This window comes from Conger conger, chromosome 5 (genome assembly GCF_963514075.1).
Source record: "Conger conger chromosome 5, fConCon1.1, whole genome shotgun sequence".
NCBI classification, from domain to species: Eukaryota; Metazoa; Chordata; class Actinopteri; order Anguilliformes; family Congridae; genus Conger; species Conger conger.
In genome coordinates, this window is record NC_083764.1 from 40,968,326 (window position 1) to 40,988,210 (window position 19,885).

The 19,885-nt window shown below is 43.0% G+C and overlaps 1 protein-coding gene across 1 annotated transcript in view; it reads right to left on the bottom strand.

Moving 5' to 3' along the window:
• The window catches only part of rnf13 (ring finger protein 13), a 34,141-nt gene continuing 14,256 nt past the window's right edge, over positions 1 to 19,885 (bottom strand). The window contains exons 5-10 of the mRNA XM_061242997.1: positions 14,586 to 14,673; positions 13,623 to 13,713; positions 13,004 to 13,109; positions 12,535 to 12,628; positions 3,190 to 3,270; positions 1 to 1,342 (exon numbers count right to left, since the gene is read on the bottom strand). Coding sequence (XP_061098981.1) covers positions 981 to 1,342; positions 3,190 to 3,270; positions 12,535 to 12,628; positions 13,004 to 13,109; positions 13,623 to 13,713; positions 14,586 to 14,673 — 822 coding nt within the window. The 3' untranslated portion in view covers positions 1 to 980. The remainder of the gene's footprint in view (positions 1,343 to 3,189; positions 3,271 to 12,534; positions 12,629 to 13,003; positions 13,110 to 13,622; positions 13,714 to 14,585; positions 14,674 to 19,885) is intronic.

The following is a 19,885-nucleotide window of genomic DNA, read 5'->3' on the forward strand; positions in this document are numbered from 1 at the left end:
TTGTCTATGGAATTGAAAATGAAATTTAATTTGAATGTAGACAGGTGTGCGTAAAAATACAAGATGGATGAAATTACTTCAAAGGAAGGTAACAAGACCTGACCAACATTAACAGTACAAGTCATGTTTAAAATAAAAAAAATCACTGAAAGTACATTATTAAAATGTAATACACAAACTAAATACACACGGTGAGGCATTTGTTGTGAATCTCAGGAAGGTGATTTAGTTTAAGCATTAAAGATGTGTGCCAAACAGGTAAATCAAAATTCAAGCTACTGAGCCACACAACTCATTCACCGTTCTGCCAAGTCACCAATAACAAAACCGCCAATTCCTTCATTTCAGCTTGATATTTCCCAGAGGTCAAATCAATTTTCTTTTCATACATGAACAAGATCACGTAAACTTTCTGTACAACCTATCCCTAATTTCTCCACATTTAAAGGTAAGATCACTTTGTAAAGTTCGCAAAAAGCCGCACAGCATCTGATTAAGACTTAAGTATATATACAGTAATACACCACCTCAAGGACATGTGCACCTTCACCTGTCTTGATGCAGTGTACAGATGCAGATGGCTACAAAGTATAACTTTTTGAGGACCTGATATATTGTGACTTGTACATCTTATATACATGTTCCATTCCTTTACAAATTACAAGCATATTTTCATCTCAGCACTGACCCTCCCGCCTTCACAGTGAATAGGGTACACTCATGGGGTGCCGTGCCCGATCAGCTTGGCTAAGTACATCCCTCTTGGCACAGTCCATCTGTATTGTCACCTGTCAGACTGTACACATGAAACCAGTGTCTTTGGCACTTCAAAGACAATTAAACACACTGGAATGCCTGTTACTGGTTACACAGAATCTGCTGCGTCAGGTTGTGATATGTACAAGTGCAGTGATACACGTCGCAACAGGAAAACAAAATGAAGTCGCCTGGAAACCCCGCTTCACCACAATCGCGGAGGCTCAGGCGTCGGGGTCCCCATCCCTGGGGCAGCTCTGCTGCAGCTGTACCACCACAGTCTCCACGGAAGCCTCCTCGCTCTCGCTGTCGGTCTCCATGTCGTCCTCGTCCTCGTAGTCGGAGGACTCCGGGTCCCGCTCGTGGTGGGACAGCGAGCCGGACATGGTGCCGAAGGAGTGGGCGCTGGTGGAGGCCAGCGAGCGGAGCAGAGGCGTGTTCTCGGACGCGTCATCCTCGTCCTCGTGGCTACTGTCGTCCGTGTCCGTATCGGAGTCACCCTGAGAGGGCACCACCCTTTGCTTGCAAACCGGGCACGTCTTCTTGGTCTTCGTCAGCCACGGGTCCACGCACTTACAGTGGTACGCTAATGGAACATCACAGTAAAAGACAGGCAATTTTTTACCCTTTACCTAACAATTAATGTAAATTGAAAAAAATCATAACTTAATTTAGTTAATATAGTTCCTTTAGATTGAGATTGTGTCATTCCACCACCTGTTTCACTAGAGCAGTGGTCCTCACTCTTGGTCCTGGAGAGCCACAGGGTGAGCTGGTTTATGTTTTTGCGTTAATATCAGCAACCAATTCAGATCCAGGAAACCAGGTGAGGTGAGTTAAGTAATCAATTAAAGCAGTTAATTACACAGGTAAGTGCTGAGTAACAACAAAACCAACACACCCTGCGGCTCTCCAGGACCGGGAGTGAGGACCACTGCACTAGAGTATAAAAATGAGGCAACAAGCATGCAAAACCCCTTTGTCATCCATCAGTATGGGAAAAGCCAAAGAACTGTCAACTCAGAAAAGACATGGCAATTGACTGTCAAGTCTGGTAATGGGTACAATAATATGTATGGAATGGTTGCAAACTTGCCAGGACACAAGTGCATGTTGCACCGACAGACTGAGGAAGATGGTAGTAGAAGCCATAAAGAACCCAGGGATTACGGTTTAAGAATTGCAGAGATTTGCTGCATCTTGGGGTCACCAAGTCTCCATAAAATGGCACCTCCATTAAAACAAAGCATGAAGATGGCAAGATAAAACTAAGCATCTGGAGTTTGCCAAACATTATATGAGTGGTAGAGATCGCTATAGTCAGATGAGACCAAAATTGAACATTTGGCCATACTCTCAAATATGGCGGTGGGTCATTGGGTTTCGGAGACGTTTTGCTGCCTGTGGTGCAGGGCACTATTTAAGATCAGTGGCAGAATTAATTCAACTAATTTTGGCACGAAATGTAGGTTCTTTCTGCTAAGAAGCTTGGTCATAGGTAGATTGTCCAGAATGGCTCAATGAATCCAAACATATAAATCCACATATAGTGCCAATAACTGAAACCCTGGTTTTATTTGGTTGATTCCATTGAATCATTAAAAAGGCACAGTACTCGTGTTGGAAAAGAAAGCACATGTCAAATTCTGTATTTTTTGGTTTACAGTATGTTTGTGCATATTCATCAAGGGTGCCAATAATTCTTGACTTGACTATGTATGAGTTTAGGGAACCAGCAAAAGTAATAAATGTTTTTAAACGAGTTAAAATCAGTTTTAACTGATTAAAACTGCTTCAGATCTGCTTTCAGAACTATGATAATACATTTTCATCAAACAAACATTGTTCTTGTCCACTTATGAACCCAAGTTTACACTAGAAAAATAAATTTGACAGGGTGAGCAATAGAGAAATGTATGGATTATTTAATATTCTAACAACTTCTAATGGTCAAGAGAGGAATTACAGCAACAAATACGCTCAAACCACAACACTGTTTATTCCACCCCTTCTCTGAACGAGCTGAAGTTGAAATGGCATTGGCAGTGGCAATTAGGACCAATCTTTAAGCAATGAGCTTGAATTATTGGACAGCTATACAATGTTTTGTTAGAGTGCTGGCCCGTCAACTGCATATTTTGAAACCACAAATTTAAGGGCTATAAACACAGGTACATGGTGAGTCACCTTGTCAGTGAGCCTTTTTCAATGATAGGAAGGGGTTTACGATGGTTTTGTAACAATATTTTAACACAAAAATCTTACCTATTGTACTTTTAAATTCATGCATGGATGCATAAAAACAGACCTCCAACATTTAATTCAGATTCCTTATACATGCACACACAAAATCCTGTGTTGCACCACCAGCAGGTTTTGAGAGACATTACAGAGCCATTAATTCATTATGAGATTAGAATAGTCATTACACACCATGAGAACAGGGCAGGACCCGCAGTTTGTCTCCCTCTTCATATTCATCCAGACAAATGGCACACACGTCGTAGGAGTCACCTGCAACACAAGTGGAAAGGCAGAGTCGCACCGTCACCTTCAACTCTAGCAGGCCCACATCACGTTCTCCATTATGGATGAGAAAGTTACTTTCTCATGAATCTGTACTGTCAGAAAGCACATGATGCATAATCTAGGATTTACATAATCTTGAATAAATGGGTCATAAATGGTTATCTTTAATGGTGCATGTTTATGTTAATGTCACTTTTGGTTAGCCTACAACAGGCATACTCAAATGGCCCTCAAGGCCAGTAGTACAGCTGGTTTTAATTATTTCCCTCTAATGAGGACTGATTTAAGTCTGGGACACCAGGCAATTAAATCTGGCCAATCAGTGGCTTTTATTGATCGTTTAAATATCAGGTACACCAGCTGTACTACTGGCTTTGAGTATCCCTGGCCAACTATACAGCCTATTCCACAATGACTCTCATACATTTTTCCTCTGAAGCCACTATGTACAGATGTGGATCTTCTGGGCCTTTTTTTTATTTTTTATCTCCCAATCTGGCACAGAAAACTGCACATGAAGCACTTCCTGTAAATTCCACAGCATTTTCCTGCCCCTCCTCCCCTGCTTAGAGGAAACTGCTTCCATGTCACCCAGTGTTTATACCAGTTATAAATTGGCCTGTTTTCCCCCTCAGACTGTATGAGTGCCAGGACTGCAGGTGACCCTATAAGGAAGAAGGCAAAATCATGACTCACTTCAGTGAGGCAGTACTACTCTGCTTTTGCCAAGCCTTCTCAGATGGAACCAGTGATAATTTACCTGGCAGAAATCCAGATCAGGCTAATGCAGAACTTAAAATACCGAAATTACAAGAAAAAAAACCCAATTTCAGATCCTACGCAAAATATTTAAGACATCCTCAAGAAACACCTTAGTTTACTTATAATTACATTTATACTCAATAGGACGTGTATACACCAAGTAAGTTACAGAAAATAAAAGCTGCTTTAAAGATAATGATTCCACATAAGATCTGGCCCCAGCCAGAAACACAGAGATAATGCACTATACTTTCCCTGCCTATAAGGAACACAGCATGCAGTATTCTGAACTTCAAAGGGCATTAAGCACTAAAAAAATATTTTAGAAATATGTTTAGGTGAGATGACAGGTGGTCCAACTAACTACCTACCCACCTATTCAGGCTAGGAAAAAATTCCACCCTGAAGGGCAAAGTAAGTGGAAACAAAATAGGTATTAGTTTCTGACACTGGTTTTCCAGGAATCTGACTGGTTCTGCCAAGTTTTATCCACTGTTGCAATTGCTCAATGGTGAAGTTGGCTGGACTTTTATGCCAAGCTTGCCATGTAGCTAAATCTTCCAGATGACCAAAAAATATTGATCAGCAGATTTCTGGTACATCATATAATATTACATTACATTATTAGCATCATTGTTTCTTTTCTTCTCTGGTTAGCTATCTCATCATGGCTAGTGCTCAATGATGGAATTGTCAGTTTTTTGTACCATTATCTAAGTGGTAAAAAGGAGGTAAAACATTAACCCTTAATTCTCACCGGCCCAGTGTGGTTTTTTTTTGCATTCATTCCTTTTTTCAGGGCGCCATTTTCAAACACTATGGTAACAGGATATACCTTTTGAAAGCCTTAAAACTCACGGTTCTATCTGTGTACCTTATTTTAATGTCATCGCTTTAGCTTTAGCTTCTTATTTTGTAACATGTGGGCGGTAAAACAAGTTTGGGGGGATCTCACCTCTGCATTTTGGAAATCCACATACTACAAGAAGTAAGGTAATGTCGGTGTCCTTTTCACGACAAGTGTCCAGCGGACCAAGTGCATAATAGTTTCTCATTCAAACATGTGCTCGCAGAAAGGTTGTCCATTGTTTCGCCGTTGTATACCTTCACAAAAGTACTTGTACGTAGAAATGCTATTATTTACGTTTTGTATAGGCTCTCTCGAACACGTTGATATATATATATTTGCAATGCAGGACTTCCTTTGGAGGAGTCCCAATGAATCTCTTGTCTGGGTGAATATTTCTGAAGGCGACAGTAAAAACACCATTGAACACAATAGAGGGAATTTTCAGTTTAGTGACCCCATTTTATATCGGTGAGCATCTAAATACATCCATCCATCCATCCATCATCACCCGCTTATCCGGAATCGGGTCGTGGTGGCAGTAGGCAAAGCCGGGTATTCCAGGCGTCCCTCTCCCCAGCAACGCATTCTAGCTCCTCCTGGGGGATCCCGAGGCGTTCCCAGGCCAGGAGAGATATATAATCTCTCCAGCGGGCTCTGGGTCTCCCTTGGGGTCTCCGCCCAGTTGGACGAGCCCGGAAAACCTCCAAAGGGAGGCGCCCGTGAGGCATCCTGATCAGATGCCCGAACCACCTCAATTGGCTCCTTTCGACGCGAAGGAGCAGCGGCTCTACTCCGAGCTCCCTCCGGATGTCCGAGCTCCTCACCCAATCTCTAAGGCTGAGCCCGGCCACCCTATGGAGGAAGCTCATTTCGGCCGCTTATATACGCGATCTCGTTCTTTCGGTCACTACCCAAAGCTCGTGACCATAGGTGAGGGTTGGGACGTAGATCAACCAGTAAATCGAGAGCTTCGCCTTCCGGCTCAGCTCCCTCTTCACGACGACGGTCCGGTGCAACGCCCGCATTACTGCTGACGCTGCACCGATCCGCCTGTCGATCTCACGCTCCCTTCTACCCTCACTCGTGAACAAGACCCCAAGATACTTGAACTCCTTCACTTGGGCCAAAGACTCGTTCCCAACCCGGAGGGAGCAATCCACCGTTTTCCGGCAGAGAACCATGGCCTCGGATTGGAGGTGCTGACTCTCATCCCGGCCGCTTCACACTCGGCTGCAAACCGCTCCAGTGCGTGCTGAAGGTCACGGTCCGATGAAACCAGCAGAACCACATCATCCGCAAAAAGCAGAGATGCGATTCTGAGGTCACCAATCCGGACACTCTCCTCACCTCGGCTGCGCCTTGAGATCCTGTCCATGAATACCACAAACAGGACCGGTGACAAGGGGCAACCTTGGCGGAGTCCAACACCCACAGGAAACGTGCTTGACTTTGTGCCGAGAATGCGGACACAGCTCTCACTTTGGTTATACAGGGACCGGATGGCTCGTATCAACGGCTCCGGTACCCCATACTCCCGCAGTACACCCCACAGGGTTCCCCGGGGGACACGGTCGAAAGCCTTCTCCAAGTCCACAAAGCACATGTGCACTGGATGGGCAAACTCCCATGACCCCGCCAGCAACCCTGCCAAGGTAAAGAGCTGGTCCACTGTTCCACGACCAGGATGGAAGCCACATTGCTCCTCCTGAATCCGAGGTTCGACCGTCGGTCGGAGCCTCCTTTCCAGCACCTTAGAGTAAGCTTTCCCAGGGAGGCTGAGGAGTGTGATACCCCGATAATTGGAGCACACCCTCCGGTCCCCCTTCTTGAAAATGGGGACCATCACCATCTGCCACTCTACAGGTACTGTCCCCGACCTCCACGCAACACTGAAGAATCTAAATACATTCTCAAAATATTTTATTATTATTCAGTATGCTTATAAGGAGCCAGCCTGCCTTTCAATAAAAATTGCACGTGAAATTATGGAATTAGTTTGACTTGTTGATGGGGGTTGGGAATAACTAGTATACAAGACGGTATTATTGTGATTATTGTTATCTTGTATGATCTTCGCGACCTGTTGCTGTCTGAGGAGAGGTAGGGGAGAGTTACAGGTGGTAGGAAGCGCAAACACTTTTTTTCAACATCAAAAGTGTTGGATAGTTGACCTGAAAATTCTGTATTTTACAATTCATAAGACTCCTTTTGGAGTCAAATGTCCTCAGATTCGAAAGGTGATTTGTCCAGTGTTCTGACTTGGCTCCATTGTGTTTCTAAGCACACCAGTCACAGCTACAATAATCTGTATCCAGTCAAAACAGAAAATCTTTTCAGTGGGGAAAAATAACTTCTACTTTCACTGTGTTTGACCTTCTGTAACTTTATTTAATTAATATTTGGAGTAATTCTGACTGAAAGCAAACCCAGAAGGGTAACCTTCCAGAAGAGACTAGGATTATGCCTGTAGCCAAAAGGGTTCAAGAATAGTTTTTTATATTGGGTTTGTAATTTTTAAGCTTGTGTCAAGAAAAGGGGTGATACTTAAGGAGCTAAACAAGACCGCTTTCTATCTCTTGCATGTAGCTATTTAGCTAAATTAGGCCACTGATGCTTTCCACTCAAGATCTTTTTCGATTTATGAAGTTAGCTAATTTGGCTAAGCGGCCGATTTATCAGGGTTTCACCCTGGGTAGGCTCATGCCTTACCTCATGCCATGTTATGAGCCTGAGAAGTGAGACTAACTGGGGGGGTGAAAGTCGGCAGCGACTCAGAGCATATGCTTTGCCCTCACACTAGGCCTGGCAGTGTCTGAATCACAGCAGCTGAGGAATACACTCTTAGTCCACTCAATGCCTGTCCCCAGTCTCAGTGACACCATGAGAACGGACGGCTCAAAAAGGAGTCTGAATACGTTTACATGCCTTCTGTTCCTGTTCCAAACTAGCTGCCATGACAGGATATGTGCAAGCTGTAATAAACAAAGGAAGGAAATGTGATCTGTGCTTGTTCACCACTTGTGAATGAGAAGGGATGCATTCTTTGTGGAGACAAGTCAACACATGAGGAAGTCAAATAGCACACTTTTTATTTTTTAAATAAATGTAGGGCTGAGCATGTCCAATTCCCAAGCAAATTTGGAATTTGGAAATATCTGTAACCATGCGCTAAACCCACTGCCTATTCTGGAGTGTGTAAGCATCCGTGCTGTCACCACTTTTCACACTGCAGCCAACACTTCAAAGAAAGGCCTAACCAACTGAACACCCTAAAACAGTCACCAATTGTGGGTTGTTCTATAGTTTGGCCACAGTCAGCATTGGTGTGGCTCAGATTCGATCAGAGATCGCCAATCTATGCCCTACAGCTTGGTGCTTTAATCAAATGAACCATCCAAGCAACCCGTTAAAACTAATTTTATGGTCTTTTTATTACTCTTATAATTGTAGTCATTCATAGATTGGAATTAATAAGCACTGCTGTTTGCATTTAGTTGGGGTGCCAATAAATTAAAAGTGCAGGGAGATAGGGCTTTCCGTTGGCCTTAGCAACAAAATCTGTGTGTGTGTGTGTGGTTCTGGCTGCTTCCTGTGAAAGATGGCAGTAATAACATATACATTCCCCTGAGTTTCAGCTCGAGACATGGAAAGAGACACACCCCCGCACCTCCTTTGTCTCTCCCGCCAATTTCTTAATTAGCACAGCAAGCTAAATGCGTTCCTTTGACAGCGGAACAGAAATTAAATAGCTTACAAATTCTCTGACGCTCTTTTATATCCCTTCCACCATTCAGAAACCTAGCATTATTATTCCACAGGAATGAATTACTATTTACGCTTTCTAAGGCTATTATTAAATTAGACCTCCCAATCAGCACAATTGTTAAAGTTTGAATAACAACTCCTGAAGACAAATTATATGTTACCTGACAATAATGAGTGCTATTTTAAAGAGTTGATCTGATAGACTTCCAAGACCTGAAAAATTCTTAATAGTTCAAAAGTTAAATTGACCAAAGCCTGACCTTAAATTGATCTAAACCTGATCTTAAAATGGTTGTCCTCTGATATTGAGATGTAATCCACATACTCAATAAGCAAGGCAATAAGCGCTTACTCAAAAGTGCCTAAATATGGGTCTGTTAACAGAATCAAATTCATAATTTGTCTCAAGCATTCCTTCCATTGTACTGGGACAAATACAGAGCCAAATTAGCCACGTCTTCGGGTGAAGCCATTCACCTAGCATGAGCCTGACCATGACCAGGATGTTAGGTCCTTCCGGGGTTATACTCAGCTAATTAACCAATTTTAGTGAAGGTAATGGTGAAGGGAATTTGCCAGTGCCTTCACTACTTTGTGAATCAGTACATTTCTTGCAATGAGCCCTCTTTATACCACACTTGATTGTCCAGATGCTACAGCATCGTTGCTCCCGAAGCCAGGCTGACAGTCGAGCTATCCTCTTTCAGGTCTGTGTGAAGTGCAAAACGGATGTGACCACTGTCCTAATATCTCCCACCAGGGAGGGAAAGCCATCTCCTTGTGTGTGCACCCTTGTGTGAAAAGACCAATAAAACTGACTGCTGATTCTAATGGGCAGGGCTATGGAACACCAGCCAACAGGCTCTGCTGTGAGAGATGGAAGAGGAGAGGACACTATCACAGAGAATACAAGGCTAACCCAGTAACACACACCGCACTGACACACTTGTACCACTGTCTCCGAGAGACTGGCTAAAAATATGCTGCCTGCAAACGTGAGAGCGATATATATAGGTAGATGAGCAGACTACACAACGCATTCATATGAACATGCAGAATTATAGTGAGCACGGTAGGACTTTGAGAGCAGGCTGATGGTAGCGTTAGGGCTGATCAATCAAATTTCCTGTCTTTTGAGGCTTTCAGCAAATGCAAACATTTCACTTAAAACATAGTTTAAAACATAGTTAAACTATAGTGATTAATCTATATTTATGGACCGACCGGCTTCCATAATTCAGAACTAAGCGATCTCGCCAGTTTCAACACACAAACATTGCTCCAGGGACTGCTGCTGTGGTAGGCCATAGCAATTAGAGCTGGACTGCGGCTCTGTTTAGTGTTATACTCACCAGAGCCCTGGCTGTCGAGCCTGACCAAAGCGTCCGTTCAATAAACCGACTGACCATGCTGCCGATGGCCTGCAGTGGCAGAAACACCTATGGAGCTCAGCAGACAACAAACTATACTGTACTGTGCATGGCTGCAGTGCATCTTCCCTGTTTTCCGATGATAAGTTTGGGCCAGATACCTTGTTGCAAGCCATCTACCGGCTAGGAGGCTGCGCATCGACAGATTGTCAGACACTATAGCGGATAGGCAAAATGTTTTCATGAGGTAGATTAAAAAAATGATTATTCTTTTTTTTTTCTCCATTCAATTGGCTGGGGCACTTATAATCAAAAACAATTAGGTGCGGCACTTCTAATGTCTTATAATGGCAGGGAAAACCCTCAATTATATTTTGGGCACATAAGGTAGATGTCCTGAGCAATGTTAAACAAGCTGGCACTGCTTATTCCTCATGTCAGGTGGTGGAGATGGGGCAGAGTAATCCATTATGCCTGATTTCTACAAGTGTCACACAGCAAAAATGAAATTGTCCCAAAACATTTTGCATATATACTTTGGCGACGGTCTACAATGAGGGTTATATTGTCATGGTAATGAGCATGGTAATGAGCCGTCAAAATCCTGACAGTTTATTTACATTTTTTTCGAAAACAAGACGTGTCCATGACAATGACAGATGTTCCATCTGGCCGATCCTGTCCAATAAACCTTGCGTGACAGTGTGACAGGTGCGTGACACTGAGAAAAAGTGTCATACCATACTTTTGTTCAGTTGAAAATACTTCATTTTTCTCATAGCACACTTGTCGCAAGGGTTGTGCAACAGAGTATAAACCAGGCTTTAAGGGTGGATTCTGAGTGGACCCCCTCCTACTACAGGGGGTGGGGTTTAATCAAAACCACACCACTAGGGGTGGAGCCTAACTTAAATGCCCCGTTATGACAGGCAGCAAAGCAGGCATTGCGAGGGAGGTTTCCGGAAGGGCTTACCACCCACAGCCATGTCGAGTTCAGCTCAGGCCTCGGGAGCGTACGCTTCAAATTCAGGGACAACATCAGGCCCAGAATCCCTCGAGTAACAAATGCAAGGACACAGGCACATACATTTTCCATTGGATGAACACAAACCCGACTGTGTATGTAACAAAACAGATAAAGAATGACTTAGCCACAGATAACTTAACACTTGCGCTTCCAAAAAGGCTCCCTTTGTAGCTTAACAGAAAGTCATGAAAGTTGCGAAGAGGGACATGGTATGCTTCTCAAACAGTGATCTGTCTAGTTCGAGCTGAGTAGATGCATAACCGTGTGATCGGCTCGGTTAGAAATTACACCGTATTAATCAGATTAGCTCACAGCGGAGAGAGCTCTGGAGATGAAGCTGACGCGATGCATCACTCAGCCATGTGATGTGAGCATATTCTGCTAATGCTGGGAGAGATATACACCAGTGCTGAGACAGTGATATGCTTATGCTGACTCTTGCTGAGGGAGCGTACCTACTCTCAAGCGGTGTTCCCAAACAAAAGAATATTGAGCTCTTGTAACAGTCCCAAACACCATGTGATGCATCTGTCTTCTAAACACGCATGAGCCCTTGTGGGTGCTGACTAGTGCAGACTGACTTAGCCTCAGCTGTTGTAGCACTCTGAGGAATACCCACAGTGCCTTAGAACGCTCCCATTGGTGAAGGTATGGTCTCCAGGGTAACTGCTTTTTAGAGCCTGCCAGTAGACAACAGAGCAACACAGCAGGCAAGAGAGACTGCTCTCATTCCTACCGGTATAACACCAGAAATGGCAATGGCACGCAGATAAAGCTCAATGTGCATGTATGTAATTGCATACATCAAGGCAACTTGCGCAAATTTCACATGGAATACAACTATATAGCGGGGTATAACATATACTGAAATTGAGGTTAAGCGCCTCCCTCAAGGGAACAATGGCAATGTCCTACTTCAGAACTGTGCATGCAAGTTTTGGAGTACAAACCCAAATCCTTAACTAATATAATACACTGCTACCTGGTTTTCATTTTGGTAGTCTGTCGCAGGCACGCTTTGATATGAAACTCACGTCTTACATAATAGTATGTTTTACAGGTTGGTGTGGCCAAATAGAACAGCACACCAGGTACAGCTTATTACAAGCTGTTAAGCCTTTAGCTTTCCATTCAGACACATCTGCTTTGGAACTTCACGCTCTGCGTACGAGAGATGCAGCTGAGCGCAGTTAAAAGAAACCGGAAAAATCCCCTTTACCTTTTGTACCAGGCAACTCAATTCAGTTTCAGAGCTATTTGTTCCATTTGGGCTTTTAATCTCCTTAGTGAACAAACCGTTCTCTTAGTTGAAAAAGTATCCTACTCACTGCGGTTGTTATATGCTAAATATGCCTCCCGTGACCTTTTATATTTTTATGAATGGGGAGCTTCTACAGCATAGCTCCACCCTCTCCCCAACAACTATTATCTCTCTTTTTCAACACAGCTCCACCGCATCACACCAGCCCACTTACCTTTCTTAAACTTATGGATGGGGAGCTTCTTCAGCTGGTCTTTGCGTAGCCGACTCCTTCTGGCCCTGTGTCTGTCCTGTACACACTTGGTGATCTAAAAGAAGAGTCCAGAGTGACGAAACGCCCATTCATTTTAGGACCAGCAAAGCATTCTCTCAAATGCAGACCAGTCAAGAGGTGAGTGGAGTTCTTCAGGATTTACATTTGTATGTTCAGTCAGTAGTAGTGTATGTAACCTGTCCATCTGTACTGTATGACTTTACTGTTTGCATTATCTGTTCTATTGTGTGCATTATCTGGATTGAAGAAAAGCAGATTAAATAACACAGTATTAGTGTCTGTAAAATCGAAGTAACTAACATCCAATTGTTAATTTACATTAGATGACACTATACCAAAAAAGCACTGGTGATAGTCTTCACCAGTTGAGGGTTGGAGAGTTTTCAAGAAAGGCCAGACTGAAACTCACCATAAAAACAACGATGAGAATAAGACAGATTCCTACAATGATGAGAAACGGGATCAGATAGTATTCTAGAGGCAGGCTGAAGTCTGGCATCAGCATCACATGACCACTGAAAAACACAAAAATAGCCTTTAGCACATATCTGTTAGACTATCTAAACAATGGTGTCCAAATGGAGTCAGCATCAGATTAGGGGCCACCACTGACATTCATTATTTTGTAAATATGTTCTAGCCATAAAGCATGAGCCCTCGAGGTTATGAACTTCTATCATAGCTATAAGGAAGGTCTTATTACCATCATATTGGATTTCCACACACATTATTCTTTATGACACATTACACTATGCAAAACTCAACCAAACAAGTGATGATATCCATGTTATCCCAAAGTCCTTAACTATTACACTACCATGTCATGTCATTAAAAGACTCTAAGCAGGCTTCAAGCATGATAACAACAATCATATTCGCATACAGTATTCGCTGTAATTACAGTAATACATTTACAGTATATTACCAGTGTATACCAGAAATGTAGACTCTGATGCAAGGTTGCACACTAGTCTCATGGTGAAAATACTTGAGTCAAAGATGAAACATGAAGCCCTCTCATTACTCACCCTTTGTCATATGTGTAGTCTTCCTTGAGGGAATTGGCCGTATCTTCACCCACAAACACAGATGGAATGTCTATCTGCTTCAAAACATCCACTGCCAGGCACAAAATGATATACCAGGTTAAGAAATTGGTGTAAAATCCATGGTAATTGATTTATATTACAGGGCAAGATTTTGTTTTAAATCAATTCATTGACCAAATCACAAACCTGCCAGAATGTTGACTATATCCAGGGCATATTGTGGGATTAGTGACAAATCAAAGGTTTTTCCCCTCCTTAGGTTTTTGGTTATATGTGAACACACTAGAGGACTCTACTGGTTCCAATCCACACGTCCTTTAGGCCTGTCTAATGTAGATGTTTGGAGTTCCTGGAGGCTGCTGCAAATGCTACAGGCCAAGATTTATGGGGGCCAGTCAGCTTAAGGGCATATTAATCGTTCATAGGCCAAGAGACCAAGGATGACAGAAATATCTCGTTGAGGTGATTACAGATGGTACGGTGTTATATGATTTCCACCCCCTCGCTAGGAGGTCCATAACCCTGACAACTTGTCAATGGCTGTGGGAAAAGCAGGTTTGTGTGAAACGCATCAGGACGATAAAACATGCAAGGTTCACTTGAACATTTGGAGAAAATGGGCAGGTAATGGGCAGGTAAGTGCCTCCAGACATCACTAAAATTTGGTAAGTGCTTAGTCTTAGCTGCCTTTCAGAAATTTCTATTTAAATTAAGCTTTTTCTTACCTTATGCTTTGCCTCAATATTTTTTGTTACTTTCAGTTGACACTTGAGTTCATGGGTTTATGTTTAGCTGACTGTTCAGCCTCAGAGATATGGACGGCACTAAACCGGACAACGGCTTTACAACCCCAAATATGTTACTGTCAAATGACTCAAAGCATATGCATAAAGACAATTTGTGGCCGCATGCCTGTGCGTCTGCGGGTTTGAGTGAACTTACAGTCATTGGATCCCATGCTGATTAAGTCATCAGAGTCCACATTGTGAACAATCGCAGCCTTGTAGCCAGCCTTCTGGGCATTCAGAACCTGGGGAGACAAAACCTTTGTGTTCAGAATCCCCAGCTTATGCGCAGCAACCCGCAGCCCCCAGCATCGAAGACCCCACTGGGTTAACCACACAGAGCTCAACTGAGCTCCAGAGCTATATTAGACTCTGCACGTCCACGTGGCCTACACACATATTTTAAAATTACCGAGCATCCTTTTTGGTCCTTGAGTCAACACTACATTTTTGAATTGCGGTGTTTTGTGCAGAAAGGAAATGCCTTTCCAGAAATAACACCATGTACTTATGTTTTTTAATTATTATTATTTTTTATGTGAAAAGGGTGGTATGATTAAAAGACTCCTCTATGTTAGGAATACGTGTACATACAATGAAAAAAATTGTGAACTTTCAAGCATGAGAATATCAAATTAATGTACAAATTAAATCAACAAACCTTTATGCCTCGGGAGACATAATATATTGTGTAAACAGACATCCCATATGGTTGGAACATGTATCCTGAAATATTTCTTATAAAATAGTTATTTTTTTAAAACCTGTTTTCTGCTTTCTGGGGTTCAAATTATCGAACAAAACAGCCTTTATATTATATTAATTGCAGGGGCTTATTTGGGTCTGTCACTTTTGTCCAAAAGTGCTCAAAATCATTCAGAACAAGCTTGTAGACTCTAATACTGGGGACTCCATGGGCCAGTAAACACTGCTTGAAATGAATATGGCTCTACAAAAGGGAGGCTTTGATGTGGGTGGAGGAAAACAGGCCAAAGCAACCTCACGACCACACTAACGCCGTGGACAAAACAGTGCTGGCAATATAGCCTTGTGGAGGCAAAACACTTAAAGCCGTTTTACTTCAACAGCTTTAGCTGGTATCAATCAAAGTCTTTGTGTGTTAGCTGCTACAATAACAGTTAATATCTACTGTAGATATGTGGGTGGTGCTGGGACTAGATAGAAATGTCTTTTAGTTGCTTCTGAAATTCAAGTTACAGCCCAACAGCACACATAAATCATGTTGAAGTGGTACCGTGCACATGATGTGTATGCACAGCAATAGCATACGCAGGAAACCACAGGTTAGATAGATCTATAGTGTCCCCCAAAATATTCACATCCTGGGTAAACTTAAGCAAAAAGACATGTATACATGAACAAAGAGGTAATGTGTTATATTCCGTGCTTAAAATTTTAAAAAGATTTAAAAAAGATGCTGCATACAGCACTTACATCACCACAAACCAGATAATGCACCTGGTCCCCAAATAGCAAACACTTCTAAAGTAATATAGGGCAAAAAGACAACTTAACCAAATATGAGGCATGGGGCATGGAGGATGTCAAGCCTCTCAGGATTCAAGGTGCAAACAGCATTAGCGAGTGTCTAGCTCTGGAACCCAAGTTCCCCCATTTCTAAATGTTACAACCCAGACTCTGCATTTTGATGAGAAGAAGCCATTGACCATATGGTTCTACACCAGTTGAGACATTTTTTTTATTTTTATGGTTTGGCTGGAAATTAAATCAGCTCGAGCTTCACATGGAAATGCCCGCGGCTGTGGAGGGAAGCACGGAGACTGAGCCGAGAGCAGTCCGTCCAGATACCGGGGACGAGGGCCTTTGCAGATGATGAGGAATTCTGAGCTTTCCCAGCTCCAAAGTCTTCCTTACCTAAGTTTCAAGCAAGTGTCCAAGCCTAATCGGTCAGTCGTCTGAGAAAAATGACCAAACGGCAATACATCAGATGCGAATCACTTGATTGGTGCCATTACTAATTTAAGTTTCAAACTATATCCACCGACCCAGCCAGTACCCTGGAGAATGAACAGCACTTCCTGCAGAGGCTGTGCAGGCAGACGGCAGATGCTGAATCCACAAGGGGAGCTGCTAGAGAAACCCGCAATTTCCTGACAGAAGCGTAAAAAATTGATAAAAGCCGTATTTTCATGAAAATATGAATCCTTAGCTGGTAATGCTTCACCGTAACTCCCCTCCTGATGGGCTCCATAATTTCAATTATATGAAAATACCTCAAGCTTATCACCTGAAGCTGTCAGTGCCTGAAATGGGCTTCCTCATCTCATCTGACGTGGTCCGGCACACTAATGAAGGTGTGCTGAAATACGTGCACCATTCCTATAGTAGTAATAAACTAGAGATCTCAAAATGTAGTTTAGAGAGCTTGTGCTGTCGTTCCACTGAGTTCCTGTTACGTGCCATGAAAGAGGAGTCATTGGAATTTAACACAATTTTGGTTCAAAAAGGCTGGACATGGGCACAAGTTTGAGGACACTCTCTAACTGACATGACAATAAAAGGAGACCTTTTTTCATGCAGCATCTTCGTGGGATCTTCAACAACCTCTCACTGACACAAGCTGGATGTCGGGAGCTAAGAAGTCCTGTTCTCCGTTTAATTATGTGTTTTTGCGTTTATGTATCTGTGCGTGCGAGTCACTATGCGTGTGGATGCTTTTTTCTGCAAGTGCTAATGTGTATGTGCGTGCATGGACCGGGAGCTGTATGGAGAGAGATTAGTTCACTATTATTGACAAATGTGCGTTTCATGATCCATAAATAAGAGACACACATCAGAAATGTGTTTTGCTATCCACAGACATCTTTCAACTTGAGTATTGTAAATTGCCATTTAAATTAATGTGCATTGCTTTGTAAAAATGTAAACAGAGTATTTCTGAGTACATTCTCCCTTCTGCACAAATACCACATACTTTGTATATGGAAAGCAAAAAAAAATGTTTCCAATTTCCACATGTATTCTCTGCACTAAGTAGTTCTAAAATGTGAAGTGTTAAATTTCCACACAAGAATAGTGTTCTTTTTCTTCTACCGCGGTGGTGGTGCTCTACCAGCCTTACTGGGAACCAAGCCAGGTTCTTAGCGTGCCAGGACGGAACAGGTAAACATGTAATCACAGAGGGGGTGGGTCAGTCAGGTTGCCATTGCAGACCTGGGGGGATAGAGAACAAGGACCAGGCTGGGGTAACTGCAACTGTGAACATTCAATCAAACCGCCTGCCAACATGTCAAAGGCTGGTTTGATTCCCTGCTTTTCCCCTGCCGTGTGCATCTTAAATCACAGGGATGTAACTTCACCATGTGGAGAACATTAAAGTCAAAGGCATATGTAACAAAGACCGGGTGTCATCTTGGGCCAAGCTTCGTCAGCTGACCTAGCCTTACCTCTCCTTACATTTCTGCAGGAAAGAGAACATTGTCTGCATGTTTCTGTCCATGTAAACCCTCTCCGTGTTGGAGAGTTTACATGGACAGAAAACACTAGTCGTTAATGTTGCAGTCACAGTTAATCTTACTACTTGAAATGTGTCTAGGGTTGGGGCCAATTCCGTTTCAATTCAGTCACTTAGTAAATGAATTGGAAAATGCCCATAAAGTAGCATGGCATTTATATCAATTAAATTAAATACATTTTGTGAGATGCCTGATCTGTAACTTGGACTGCCTCCAACCATGAGAGCCATCTCAATGAATTAACACGCAGTGCCAGGCAACTATGCAACTTGCTCTTGGGATTGGTCAGTACACTAAAAACCATTTACTGCTTGTGTAAGAATGGTTCACATTACTTTTCCTTTCCTCATTTCACAGAGCTGATATCTCACCATTTAGTTCACTCTGTTTTTCCATTACCGTCTTTGATGCACCATGAGGCAGGGCTTGAAGGCCAGGCTTCAGATTAGATAGGTACATTTGAAACAGCAGGGAGGGACACCAAGCAGTGATATACAATGACATCCCCTGAGTGCTTTTGCTAAATCATGTGTGTGTGTGCGAGTGTTGTGTGCATGTGACGGTAGAGAGTGTGCATCTGTCTATATGTGTGTACGTGTGTGCGTGTGTGTGTGTGTGTATATTCGTGTGTGTGTTTCTTCGTGAAATAATATAGATGCGCACATTGACCAGGGTGCAAGGCAATAGGGGAGTAGCGATAATAATTAAAGATGAGCCTGCACACCCAATCTCAATATAATTCTTTATTAGTATGACATAACGTTTCGACCCATAGTGGATCTTCGTCAGGTCAAACTAAAAGTAATCGTTTGCCCATATACATGTGTGTTTCTTCCTCATATTTACTGCTCAGGTAGAAAAGGCCCCCTCTCACAGCCTACGACCCCCACCCCCCGACTTACATTCCACTCTCCAGCCACTTAGCAACACACTTAACCCCAGCCCATCCACATAACCCCATAAAATGATTCACAATGAATCCATTAAATTAAAATGGAATGCTACTTACAGGGCTAACTGGCTCCTGGTGTCTGTTGTTGAGTGATGTTATAACTGCACACTTGTATGTAACAGAAGAGTAATCTTGTTTTGGAAAGTGTATTTACTGTTTGCTAGGAGAACAGGGGAGAGGCAGCCCACAGATGGCTGACTTGGGACGTGTGACGCACACAGAACCTTAACAGTCCAGCGTTGGCATTATCAAGCCCCCTGGGCCCTGGCTAATTATTTGGGCATGCTGATCCGGGCGGAGGCTGCACAGTGTTGTGGCACCTCTCCAGTTAAACGTGCGTGAAAGGGAAGCTGGTTACTGAGGCTGCTGTAACCCTTTTGTCCAGCTGTGCAGTTCTCTGTGCCTTCAATACAGCTGCACAGCTGGAGCGGCCTGAAGCGTAGTGGTTAAGGTAAATGACTGGGACACTCAAGGTCGGTGGTTCTAATCCCGGTGTAGCCAAAATAAGATCCACACAGCTGTTGGGCCCTTGAGCAAGGCCCTTAACCCTGCATTGCTCCAGGGGAGGATTGTCTCCTGCTTAGTCTAATGAACTGTACGTCGCTCTGGATAAGAGCGTCTGCCAAATGCCAATAATGTAATGTAATGTAATGTTATCTGTGCCTTAAATTCAGCAGCATAGCTCAGAGACCATCTATAATGTGTACCTATGAGTCCCTGTCTGCTCTGTACACCTAACTTAACTATAGGCTCCAAAATACCCTCATAGAATGCATTTCGTTGTATGTTGCTCTGGATAAGAGCGCCTGCTAAATGCTTTGTAATGTAATGTAATCATACAGTATAGAATCTACACTGTATGTATTTTTCAAGCCTATACACTGTAGATGTTTTATTGATATACACTCAGTGAGCACTTTATTAGGCATGTATTACTTGTTTTCTTCTGCTGCTGTAGCCTATCCACTCCAATGCATTGTGTGTTCAGTGATGATCTTCTGCATACAC